Genomic DNA, 13,395 nt, shown 5'->3' on the forward strand with positions numbered 1-13,395 from the left:
AGGAATTATCAATTATATCTATAAATTACAGATGGTATTTACAAGAGATTTAAAACGTGGTGAGTTGGATATTGACGGGGAGCCAAGTGGAGAGACCACATCTATTGGATTTACTCGTTCACTGAATGAGAAGCCACCATATTACCTAGGAGGTCTGCCAATGGATATCGGCAAAAAAGCATCTAAAAATCTTGAGGTATTTTACTTGAATTTCAAATTTGTTCATCTTAATTCTTGATAGCCTATATATTGAAATTTTCAATGGACTTGAGATAAGAAAATGAAAGATGACAAATATGGTTGATTATTAACTCTGAAAAAAAAACATGGAAGGAAAATGTTGAAATGAGTTTTTTTTATTTCATTTTTTAAAAGAGACAACCATTAAAAAACAAAAACAAAAAGGTGTTTTACAGAGATAATCCACATTGTGTAAAAAGCACTTTGTTTTTCTCATGTTAATTATAAGCTAGTGTAACTTGTTTATAATGTTGCTCAGGGTGCCATCACAAGTTTCCAGGGCTGTGTTGGGGACTTGACAGTGAATGATAAGAGCTTTGGAACTCCTCAGCTCGAGTTCCAGGTACAGCCTTGTACCACTAGTGTGGAACAGGGCTCCTTCTTCTACTCGGATGGAGGCTATGTTCAGCTACGTAAGTAACCAGCTACCACTTGGTAAATGAGTTCTCCCTTGGAGGTATTGATAGGGGATATATGATAAGGTCCCCACATTAAGCCAGGTAGCAGGGCCCTTGCTGACCTGTTTAGTGTGCTAGTTGATTCAGTTATTTTGGTTTTTTAAAGCTTTATTTCAAAGTTAAATGACATATTGATCCATTTTTGAATAAATTTCTATAAGCAAAATTGAAGACAACAAAAGGTTGAATTGAAAAATTTAACAGACATGCTTCTCCTTATATGAATTATTATCAATCGACAATTCTCTTTTGTTTTCCTTATTTGAGGTTAAGTTCTTGGATTCTGTTCCATCTTAAGATGTGTTACACTTGATTTTCTTGTTAATTCCAGCACCAGAGAAATTTGTTGTTGGCTTGGACTTGGAGTTCTCTGTGGAAATCCGTCCTCGTAACTTGACAGGTGTAATTTTAGCTGTGCACTCATCTGGAAGTGACTTCATGGCACTACAGATGAAGGATGGAGAGGCAAGTTATAGTTATATCATAATTGTCTAGGTGTTGTAGAGTATTCTCGGGAGCAACAAGTCTTTGAGATTTGTAGAATCAATTTTTCTTTTTCCAAACTAACATGATGTTAGTGATTGACTTGTTGAAACAAGAATTTTTCAAATAATTGTGGGTGGCAGACTTTCAATACACTAAGAGTTTCATGAAAAGGACAGGTTTAGAGTTCTCGTACATCTTTGAAAGGTTCAAGTCATGGTTGCCTCAATTTAATTTACAAATGTTTCTTATTCATGAATGGTTAACAAATGGAATAGAAATAGTAAAATTTTGTGACCAATTGAATGAAGAAAATGTACAGGGCTGAAGAGGGTGACAGAAATCTGTTTTACTGCCCTCTCACAAAAGTAATTTGATTAACAGGTTGTTGTGGAGAAGTAAAATCATTCTCTAGTGCATGCACTTGAATAGAAAAAAAAAACTTATTAGATGTCTTATCAATGTTTGAGGACTAACTGGTCCGCATTTTTTTGTTTTAATCAACAGATAATATTCAGTGCAGACAATGGCGGCGGAATCATTACCACCAAGTACACACCCCCCACCAACAATCTCCTATGTAATGGTGACTGGCACAAGATCAATGGTATGACTACAAATACTTAACTTGTCTGCCAAACATTGTGTAGAAATTTACCCTATATATCTCGTGATGATTTCAGCCTGATAATAACACCTTTCATATCATATGTTACCTGTACCGATGCTTTTTCTCTTTGTCCTGTAGTAAGTTCACTCCCTGACAATGAGCCAAAACTTAGTTTTAACGTTCTTTTTTTATTGTAGCTGTTAAAGCAAAGAGTACATTGCTGATGACCGTGGATGGTCAAAGAATACAACCAGTCAGCGGAAAGGCAGGCATTTCATCAGCTGACACTACAGAACCTCTCTATGTGGGAGGTGTACCCAGTAAGTGTTACACTGCTACTGTGGAATAGCATCTAAATCCTGGATGGCTTTACAAATTTTTAATTTAAACATGTCCAAGTCAAAGAGAATTTTGAATCTTTATATCCTCTTTTTTGTCTGGTGATCTATAAATATACTGTTCCTTTGTGTTCTTTTGTTGTGACTTACTGTGATTAGTGACTTAGACGTACTGTGATTAGTGACTTAGACGTACTGTGATTAGTGACTTAGACGTACTGTGATTAGTGACTTAGACGTACTGTGATTAGTGACTTAGACGTACTGTGATTAGTGACTTAGACGTACTGTGATTAGTGACTTAGACGTACTGTGATAAGTGACTTAGACGTACTGTGATTAGCGACTTAGACGTACTGTGATTAGCGACTTAGACGTACTGTGATTAGCGACTTAGTAGTACTGTGATTAGCGACTTAGACGTACTGTGATAAGTGACTTAGACGTACTGTGATTAGTGACTTAGACGTACTGTGATTAGCGACTTAGACGTACTGTGATTAGCGACTTAGATGTACTGTGATTAGCGACTTAGACGTACTGTGATTAGTGACTTAGACGTACTGTGATTAGTGACTAAGACGCACTGTGATTAGCGACTGTGATTAGTGACTTAGACGTACTGTGATTAGTGATTTAGACGTACTGTGATTAGTGACTTAGATGTACTGTGATTAGCGACTGTGATTAGTGACTAAGACGTACTGTGATTAGCGACTGTGATTAGTGACTTAGACGTACTGTGATTAGTGACTTTGACGTACTGTGATTAGGTACTGTGATTAGTGACTTAGACGTACTGTGATTAGTGACTTAGACGTACTGTGATTAGTGACTTAGTAGTACTGTGATTAGCGACTGTGATTAGTGACTTAGACGTACTGTGATTAGTGACTTAGTAGTACTGTGATTAGCGACTTAGACGTACTGTGATTAGTGACTTAGACGTACTGTGATTAGCGACTGTGATTAGTGACTTAGACGTACTGTGATTAGTGACTTAGATGTACTGTGATTAGCGACTGTGATTAGTGACTAAGACGTACTGTGATTAGCGACTGTGATTAGTGACTTAGACGTACTGTGATTAGTGACTTAGACGTACTGTGATTAGCGACTTAGACGTACTGTGATTAGCGACTTAGACATACTGTGATTAGTGACTTAGTAGTACTGTGATTAGCGACTGTGATTAGTGACTTAGACGTACTGTGATTAGTGACTTAGTAGTACTGTGATTAGCGACTTAGACGTACTGTGATTAGTGACTTAGACGTACTGTGATTAGCGACTGTGATTAGTGACTTAGACGTACTGTGATTAGTGACTTAGACGTACTGTGATTAGCGACTGTGATTAGTGACTTAGACGTACTGTGATTAGTGACTTAGACATACTGTGATTAGTGACTAAGACATACTGTGATTAGCGACTGTGATTAGCCACTTAGACATACTGTGATTAGTGACTTAGACGTACTGTGATTAGCGACTGTGATTAGTGACTTAGACGTACTGTGATTAGTGACTTAGACGTACTGTGATTAGTGACTAAGACGTACTGTGATTAGCGACTGTGATTAGCGACTTAGACATACTGTGATTAGTGACTTAGACGTACTGTGATTAGCGACTGTGATTAGTGACTTAGACGTACTGTGATTAGTGACTTAGACGTACTGTGATTAGTGACTAAGACGTACTGTGATTAGCGACTGTGATTAGTGACTTAGACGTACTGTGATTAGCGACTTAGACGTACTGTGATTAGCGACTTAGACGTACTGTGATTAGCGACTTAGACGTACTGTGATTAGCGACTTAGACGTACTGTGATTAGCGACTTAGACGTACTGTGATTAGTGACTTAGACGTACTGTGATTAGTGACTGTGATTAGTGACTTAGACGTACTGTGATTAGCGACTTAGACGTACTGTGATTAGTGACTTAGACGTACTGTGATTAGCGACTTAGACGTACTGTGATTAGCGACTTAGACGTACTGTGATAAGTGACTTAGTAGTACTGTGATTAGTGACTTAGACGTACTGTGATTAGCGACTTAGACGTACTGTGATAAGTGACTTAGACGTACTGTGATAAGTGACTTAGTAGTACTGTGATTAGCGACTTAGACGTACTGTGATTAGTGACTTAGACGTACTGTGATAAGTGACTTAGACGTACTGTGATAAGTGACTTAGTAGTACTGTGATTAGCGACTTAGACGTACTGTGATAAGTGACTTAGACGTACTGTGATAAGTGACTTAGTAGTACTGTGTTAGACGTACTGTGATTAGTGACTTAGACGTACTGTGATTAGTGACTTAGACGTACTGTGATAAGTGACCTAGATTTACACAATTGAAGGATTGGTTCTCAAAGAGTATGCTTAGAATATTTAATGCTTAATGATGGTTCAAATCTGGAGAAAGTGGCAATTCATGGAAAAAAAAATCTTCAAATTGATAAACAAGCTTTAAAAAGACAAGTTTTGAAACATTTCAACTCTGAAAAGTATCAATATATTGTGTCCTGATGTCCCATATTAACTTACATTTTCCATTTGCAGATTTGGGACGACGTGGACTGGTTGCCAATGGAAACTACCTCGGCTGTATACGTAACTTAGCTATTGGAGTGGAGCGTACCCCACAGTATATCACTGCTGGAACTGTATTTGGCTCAGTCAAGACGGACACTTGTCCCACAAATTAAAAATAAATCTGAATTTGATCGAATTTTTTTAAGGCTTGTTGCCATGGTAACCTTTAGAGTGAAATAGAGTATTTATGGCTTTTTGAAATTATTTTTCAAAATTTATATGCTTCAATTATAAAACATTTACTGTTATATAGCACATGAAATATGCTAGTTGAAGTTGTAGAATCTGGAGAAGGAAACATGAAAATGTTAAATCAAGTTATTTAAACAATACTATGTTGATTAGATTTCTATTCTGCCATCCACTTTAAGATACCCAAATTCTACTGGTTTAATCAGACTATTTTGTTTTTTCATACATATTCAAAATAATGGTGTGTGCATATTCTTTTGGTAAGCAGTATAAAAATTGAATGTATTATTTAAAATCACATTATTCATAAAAAATAAAAGTATGTTTATTTACTTAGAAATTATTTTTCATTTTTCAAAAATGTAGGATGATATGTTTCTCTGACAGGGTAACTAGAAGTTGAGGTTATGGCTTATAGATTATTTTCAGCGTTTGATTTTTATGTATGGAAAGTATATAAAGATAACTCTTTACAGAAATAAGTGGTTAAGTATTAATGTTTTAGTGTAAATGGATGGCAGTATATATAGAACATGATGTGTGCAATATGTTGGATCTGAAGAATGATAGTAATTGTATGTGATTATGTTACAACCTGTAGAATACTCTAGTGTCTTTAACTCAACTGACAATATATCAAGACCTGCATAAATCAGGGAGAAAAAACTACAATCATCTGATATTTCTTTAATTTTGTTTAGTATTGAAAAGTTGCAAATTCAATGTTTAGATTTAATGGACTCAAAATAATGTTCAACCATAACCTAGAACATCATCTAAATACATACAAATGTGATAACTAGGTAATATAATTGACTGTAAAATCTCTTTCCCTGATGACCCTTTCATGCACCCTGTTATTCTTTATTTTGAAGGCCGTGACCAGATATTATTTGACAAGAAGTTGGTGACTCTGATTTCAGTGTCATTAGGCTTGTAATAGTCTTTTTATTGAATAATGTGTTTAAAGGTTACCATGACAACTCTCCCGCTGCAATTTAAATGAAAATTGTGTCCTTTTTCCTCACAGAATATTTCCTTCTTATTTTGAAAACAGTTTCAGTCTCAACGGTTTTGTTGATGCATTATACATTTTTAAATTTCATTAAGGAATTATGTTTTCGTTTTTAATGATTTGTCATCTTTCATATCTAAATAGGAATTATCCTGTGTGGATGGGCACATTTTCTCAAAGTTAAATCTGAGAAATCTGATATGTAAAAGGTGAAGACCCTTATCTCCCCTGGCCACAGTAGCTCAATAATACTGAAGTAAATCCTGCAGAAATTGTCCCTGGATAAATGTCAAGATTTGTTTTTACAATTGATATTGTTTTTACCTATAAGTCCTGTCTTTCATTTTTATAAATAATGTTTTTAAAGAAATTTTATGTCTTGTTATCAATCAAATGATAGTAGATGAACATCTGCAAATTTTATTATAATTTAGAGTTAATTGTAGAATTTCGTAGATTTTAGAAAATACTTTACCTCATCTCAGTATTTTGTTAATTACCTGGAGGTTTGTAATTTTAAATTTTGTGATTTCCTTTATGTTCATCAGGGTACATGTATGTTTTTTATCTTATTAAAGAATCTCGGTTTTAAAATTTATGAATTTTGATGGAGTTGTTTATACATGCCATATTTAGAAATTGAAGTTGGTCTGAAATCCTATTATGATCATTTAAATTTGTCAAAGATTTTCATCTGTCAAGATCTGAATCAAAATCGATCTCTTGTTTTGTAACAAATTTGAATTGTCTTCCCTTCACCATGTCATTTTTTAATGATCACAATTTGTCAACAAATTGAGATACATGCATATCATTGATAAAAGCATAAGTAATAATGTAATTAAATCTGATTTATATTTACGTTCTTAAATTTTACTTTCATAAAATTAGATAAAACTTTTCAAAGAACAAAAACATGAAATTATGGGAATCAAAGAATCAAAATTGAAGAAAAAAATTCGAAACATCATTTTAATATTTGTCAAAGAGATGATTTCTTTCTCTATGCATGTTTCTTAATTTTTTGATATAAGTAATTTTGGCAACTGTCCGTCTGTTTTTGTACATTTAGTTACCTGCACATAAATTGTTTCGGGTATTTTTCAAGAATTATTTTGTGGACTCGTGATGGAAATTTTTTTCAGAGGGTTTTTTTTGTTTGTTTGATGGTTAGAAATTTTCTTATTATCATTATTATTATTGCTATGTTTATGTGTATTACTTTAAATTTCAGTATCATGGATTTGGCATTTTTGAAGAAATTTTGATGAAAAACTACACCAAATTAACTAAATGTACTGAAATAAAAAGGAGTTAATGAAATATGTGTTTTATCATTATTTCTTTCAGTTGCACTGTTTATCTTCCAAACTTTGCCAGACATTCTTGAAAAGTGGCCAAAGTAATTTTGTCCATTGAAAAAACATTAAGTAGTTCAGAAGTCAAAACTCACTAATTCCGAGGAAATGGGGTCGAGAGGGATATTTGAAATAAAATTTTGATAAATTGATTTTAAATTTTGGGTAAAGTAGAAAATGACTGAATTTAATCCTGGTTAATCATGTTTCAAATATCAGTATATGTAAGCATTTCTTTTAAACAGTTACATGATACATAGAATTCAGTTGATGCTGGTTTTCCTTTAAAACAAATATTTCCTGAAATTTTAATTTAGAGCATCTTAATTAGTTTAATGTACATATCTGGTATTCACCAAGTAGAGGCAGATTTTTGACACAATCAAAAACATCTGTCTTTGAAATTATGAGGGCAGTAAGGCAGCTGTGTTCCATATAGCACAACTAGAAAATAGTGTTTATGGATGATGGAGTCCACTTAACGGCCATCCTAAAATTATTTTTTGCTGAAATCTTTCCTTCATTTTACTGAAAATGGATCAGCCAGCGCCTATTTGAAGCTTAACTTCAACCAACAATTTCAAGGACTTTGGTTTGTCTTGGTAAAAATATTGAATTCCAAACCTTAATCGCATAGGTAAACATTTGACAACCAAGGCCAACCTTAGGTATTGCAAAGTGTTCCACTACTAGTAGTCCAAAATAAGAAAGAATATATGTCAATTACCTATCATGTTCCAAGTAAATGGCACAAACTAAAACGGCTAAGATTCCACTACATATTTATATAAAAATTTAAAGTATGGAAGGAAAGTCAAAGGTACAACCATTTCATTCACTTCGACCAAAACATGCATTACAATCTGAAAGCTAAAAACTTGAATGGTGGAAGCATGCTTAAAAGGGCCAAGGCCCATAAGTATTCAACACTGGAAACACAACAAAAACTACACCACCCTGTAGGTATAGAAATGTACATTTATATACATAATATTTTATTAAAGTGAATTTCAGTTTTAACAATATTGGTGCATACAGGTTTCAACACATGCTATTTTTCTTTTTATGATTTTTTTGTTTACTTCAGAGTTTCATCATTTTCTGGCATAAATTGACAATATTTTCTTTATTCCTCTACACAGAGTTGCTGCCATGCAAGTCTTTGAGCTCTTTGTTATCATGCTATACAACAAATCACAATTCTATTCTTCATGTTATGATAGTGTTTTCTTTCTGCAGTTGCTTGCCCCTTGTTTCCCTGTTTATGAAGTCTGGATTTACTACACACTTTCTGGTATTGGATTGGATGATTTGATAACTTCTTTTTTGTAGTGAGTATTAGCATAAACGCCACTCTCATCCTGCCATGTATTGCGACCGGGACGCCGGTAATCAGCAGTGTCTGTGAACTGGGAGTGGCACTTCCGATATGCTGCAGACAAATCTGGAAAGTCTGGTGGCATCTCCTGAAAAAGAAAGTCCAAGCATGTATACTGATTTTTACATTTTAAAAGATAGCTCTCTTTAGATACAGTACTTTTGCCCAGTAATAAAAAGCATTGACTGGAGAAATGGGAAGGAGTTTTGTTGTGATTTTATCAGTAGAAGATATGTCAGGCAAATTTTATCATTCTTTTCAGGCTGATTAATATTTTGTAACTGAAATCGAAATTTATACCAAGAAAAACCATAAATATGTTGATTCACATGTTCCACATGAGAACAGTTCAGGCACATCGGCAGTTCATTCAGTCAATATTTCTCGCTATCCAACTGTCCAGATTTTGTTTTTAAATTTTGTAATTTTGTTACACTACACTTTAATGCTCAATATTGACATGATCCAGTCAATTTTCAACAAATTCTGTTTTGCATTACAAGAGTTATGCCCCTTCTTTTGCATCTACATTCATTTTTTTATCTATTTTACTTTCGGACAAAGTCTTGATTTAGCTTTTCCATACTAATACTTGTTGGTCAATAAAATTAGTTCCTGAAATGTTACATTTAAAGTGTGGACGAATGTTGGTTACGTGTACATAGAAGTCAGTCCGTGTCCCATTCTAAAAATACAACTTGGATGTAAATATTGACATGCACTTAGAGGGCCATAGCTGACCATGTGTGTTATAGTTTCCAGGTACAGTGTTTAACTCCCACCTTAAAAATCATTAGATTGGGAAATGGGGTTGGGCTTAATACTAAGCAGTACTGATCAACAGTGGCTAAAAAATCTTATTTTTGATATTTTTGGTCATAAGTCTATTGAACTTACCGGGACTGTTTTGTAGTCTGGATTGGGAAGTTTGTAGTCGGCTCTGTGAGTTGTTTCTAGATGATGTTTGTTGTAGTCAGGATTATGACGGGGCAGCACTGAACCATAGCCTCTCTTTGGGAAGCCAACATCCCTGTTGACCAAAATAATACAAATTTAATGTATTGTACATGACATGAAAGCTGACATGTGATATATGAGGCAGGTATGGATAGAACCAACTAGATCAACTATGATGCTACATTGAATTTAGTATATACATATGGTATACATTACTGGAATTGTAAACTTTGGTAGACATAATGAAAAAGATATGTCAAAAGTATATTGGTACAATTTCTAAGAAGTTAAAAATCTATTCAATTGGAAATTATATAGAAAGCATCACTCATCATAAATTTTTAAAATCTTATCAGAATGACAAGGCCATTTGGTTACTACAATAGACATGATCTTGAAAATGTTATTGTGACTGAACATTAACCTTGAATCCAGGTTTATTTTGATGTGGTAAGGCAGATATGAGTGATTGTTTCAGTACATTTGATGTTGAAAGTATTTTGTCTCTAACTGTTGCTTAGCTTCAATAATTATTTAACAAACAGGAATGGAGGACTTGAACAGTAATGTAATATAAGACTTCTTTCTATGTCATTTTCTGAAAATTTATCTGCATGAAATCAAAAATATATGCTGACAGCCATATTGAATTCTGAGTCTAACTTATTGAGTGTAGAACTGAAATTCCAATATTTGCAGGACCTTTATTTTAAAGAAATATTTAAAGGGTTGTTTCGTGCAACCATTTTTGTGGCACTTCGAGTAAAGAATCTCAAACAGATTGATAATCTGACTCTTTGTACTTGAATATTAAAGTGATCACTTTCATAATACAATTGCTGTAAACATAAAATATTCAATGGTAATCTCATTTTAGTGATTTTAACACCCCACAGGACACCTTAAGTGTTAGTATCAACATGGTGCTTACCTGTCGAGATCGGCATGGCCAACAGTGTCAAGTGTTACCATGGACTTCCTCACTTGCTGTTCTTTGAAGTCGTCCTTGAGGTATGTTTGCTCCGCATGATCCTGATATGTTGTTTTTGGTAATGTCTGAAATAAAAATGTAGCTCATAAATATTTATTCTGAAGTGCAACCCAACTCCTGTAACCTGAGGCCCAATATCAGGGCTGTTGGGTAAGATATGATGTTCAACTTTCACAAAAATTCTCCAATCAGACATGAAAAGTTACGATAATAGAAAATTTCTACTTACACCATCTGTTACATCTCCTATCTTATCATATGTTGCTTTACAAAGATTTCTTTCATCATTCCTGCTGATGTCATAGTTCTTGGGTTCTGCTTCCCTTGCTTGATGCCTGCAAATTAGGGAAATTAATCAGAGTTGCCGATTAACCAATGTTATCTATTTATTCTACAGATTTAGCTGCTTTGAGAATATTTGTTAATACTTAAATGTACACGCTCAAGGGATCAAATATTTGAGTCCTTGACTCATGTTTTGCCTCTTGAGTTCACTCAAACACTGCGGACCCATTGTTTCTTTGTAACTGGGCTCATCAAAATTTTGGAAATGGTGCTCTGGACTCACCAGAAAAATTATTACAAAAAACCACTGTAGAGTTAAAACAACACCTAACTAAACCAAGGACTTACAACACATCCCAGCACCTTTAGGCTGAAAGCGAAGATCAAAAGAGAAATAGGAAATGATTTTTAAAAACTGATTTTACATAAGAAATACTTCTGACCGTGAAGAAAACAGCATTAAATAACTTTACTGACATTCACTTTTGCTAGAACACCATTTACATGTATGACCTGGTGCTGACACTATTCTGATTGGAATCCGATCTCTTGTTTTTGTGTTATGTGGTACAAGATGAGAAATCAGATTTTAATTATGTTGGTATTGAAGTGTCAGAGACAAGGGAAGCTTGTGCTACATAAAACCATCATAGACATTTTAAACATTAACGAAAAGTCTAACCAAAATATGAATGATGTACAGAGAGACAGGACCACTGCTATTATGTCTTTGTCATTGATCGCAGGCATAAGAGTATATATATTACTGGAAACAGAGAGCATCACTTAAGCTCGATTGGTTGAGCACAAGACCAGTACGGAGTGTTGGGTTCCATCCCTAGCTCAAGTATAGTACAGACTACATGAAGTACCGGTACTACTCCATACAATGTACAACGTATAAATATCAAATCCGGCCTCCTCTGTCCCGCAATATAACAAAATCGTATCAATGTCAGTAGTTGTCTGCACGTACTTATACATTTATGATATACAATTTGTACATCATTGCAGCTATCATACTATAGTACATCTTCATTTAGGCGTTATATCTAAAACACGAACCCTGATTGGTACAGTCCACTTCTCTGCTGATAGTCAACATCGTGATCTAATCAGTTATTTAGAAAGCTATCTTAAGTGTACTGACACACTGTAGGAAACGCACCAAAACAAACGTTTGAAGGAAATCAAAACTCCATAAAGGCACGGTAACCGACTAGTTAACAAAATATTTCGAGTGTTTATCACTGTAGAAAGTAAACAATCGTATTACCACAAGCAACATTCCAGAAAAGGCACCTACCAGTTCGAATTTAAGGTAGCTCTGCCATAGTTCATATGATCAGAACGTAAGAAGAGGGACCCCTTCCGCTCATGAAAATCTGGAACAGACATGATTATTTACATTGACAGCGGAAGTAACCAAATCACACTCAAGTTAACAGCCCTCCGCGTAAAGAATTAAACCCACAAGTTGCAATTAAACAGGATGTGATAGTGAATGATAATAACATGTGTGTAAAACTCTTTTCTTCGTGCACAAATTATTTTCTACTTAAGGAAAAAATATTGAAACGTATAAATTTGTGATAAATAGAATTAACGGTTACTTTTGCGTATCATTACGCTGATTTCTCATAGCAACTAATACACGTAGACATGCACAAGTCCCCAGTAGCAGGTGTATTGATTCTAAACTATCGAAAGTCATGTTGCTCTGGATGGACTTTGGTGGCCTTCAAAATATTCGTATTTCGAAAAGAAAAAGTTTCGCATCGGACACTGTTAAACGGTAGATGACGAATTTGATTAAAATGCAGCTCAAATGAAACCAAGAAGGGTTTATGAAACACTATGCCCTCGGCCTGAGTTGCAAATTGTAACAAAATTCTGATCCCCAGGAGGGACATTAAAATTGTGTGAGGCTTGTGCTAATTTTTCAAATGTAGGTCAAAGGTCACAGTCAATGTCATAATGGCAAAACATTTATTACCACCAGAAAGGTCTTGTCACAAGGAACACTCATGCAAAATATGAAAGCAAAGCCTGCAATGGTGATGAGAAAGGCACGTTAGAGTGGACAACAGGCAAACACTACTGACAAACAGACACACAAAAATATGGCCCATATCTCTCGATCAATGGCAAAAATGTTAGTCAAATCACGGACTTAAATACATTTTTATGTCTAACCAAGTTATATTATTATGTAACAGGAGCAGAAAAAAGCGCGGCCAGACCGGGGTTCGAACCAGGGACAATTTTTTAGATTTTACTCCCAAAGACACCAAATCTAACGACCCAGGTTCGGGTATCCCCTTGTTACGCATTCACCTACTGCTTGAAACAAGGTTTGGTCACGGCATCAAATAAAACGGGGAGCGGGAAAATGCGCTGCCAGACCGGGGTTCGAACCATAACCCTTCCTAACTCTAGACGGATGCTCTACATACTGAGCTCACTGGTCGCCGACGACCGA

The 13,395-nt window shown here is 34.8% G+C and overlaps 2 protein-coding genes across 2 annotated transcripts in view; one reads left to right on the forward strand and one right to left on the reverse strand.

Moving 5' to 3' along the window:
* LOC132543147 (laminin subunit alpha-like) overlaps positions 1-7,267 on the forward strand; it is a 65,676-nt gene extending 58,409 nt beyond the window's left edge. Inside the window, exons 70-75 of the mRNA XM_060206617.1 lie at positions 32-196; positions 500-653; positions 1,030-1,163; positions 1,689-1,788; positions 1,989-2,111; positions 4,705-7,267. Of these exons, the coding sequence (XP_060062600.1) occupies positions 32-196; positions 500-653; positions 1,030-1,163; positions 1,689-1,788; positions 1,989-2,111; positions 4,705-4,850 (822 nt within the window). The 3' untranslated portion in view covers positions 4,851-7,267. The remainder of the gene's footprint in view (positions 1-31; positions 197-499; positions 654-1,029; positions 1,164-1,688; positions 1,789-1,988; positions 2,112-4,704) is intronic.
* Positions 7,268-8,325: 1,058 nt separating this feature from the next.
* Positions 8,326-12,311, reverse strand: LOC132542990 (cilia- and flagella-associated protein 95-like). The gene is made up of 5 exons (XM_060206446.1): positions 12,220-12,311; positions 10,858-10,963; positions 10,569-10,693; positions 9,578-9,710; positions 8,326-8,768 (listed from the first exon to the last, which is right to left on the reverse strand). Exons 1-5 carry the CDS (start codon positions 12,309-12,311, stop codon positions 8,583-8,585), a joined length of 642 nt encoding a protein of 213 aa, XP_060062429.1. The 3' UTR covers positions 8,326-8,582.
* Between the last annotated feature and the right edge of the window lie 1,084 nt (positions 12,312-13,395).

This window comes from Ylistrum balloti, unplaced genomic scaffold (assembly GCF_031769215.1).
Source record: "Ylistrum balloti isolate Yb309-2 unplaced genomic scaffold, AGI_CSIRO_Ybal_v1 Utg369578, whole genome shotgun sequence".
NCBI classification, from domain to species: Eukaryota; Metazoa; Mollusca; class Bivalvia; order Pectinida; family Pectinidae; genus Ylistrum; species Ylistrum balloti.

Coding starts and splice junctions, on each gene's coding strand:
- LOC132542990 (XM_060206446.1), bottom strand. CDS start 12,311: ATGTCTGTTCCAGATTTTCATGAGCGGAAGGGGTCCCTCTTCTTACGT. Junction 9,711..10,568: donor GGCCATGCCGATCTCGACAG/GTAAGCACCATG, acceptor TTTGGTCAACAG/GGATGTTGGCTTCCCAAAGA. Junction 8,769..9,577: donor CAGACTACAAAACAGTCCCG/GTAAGTTCAATA, acceptor TTTCTTTTTCAG/GAGATGCCACCAGACTTTCC.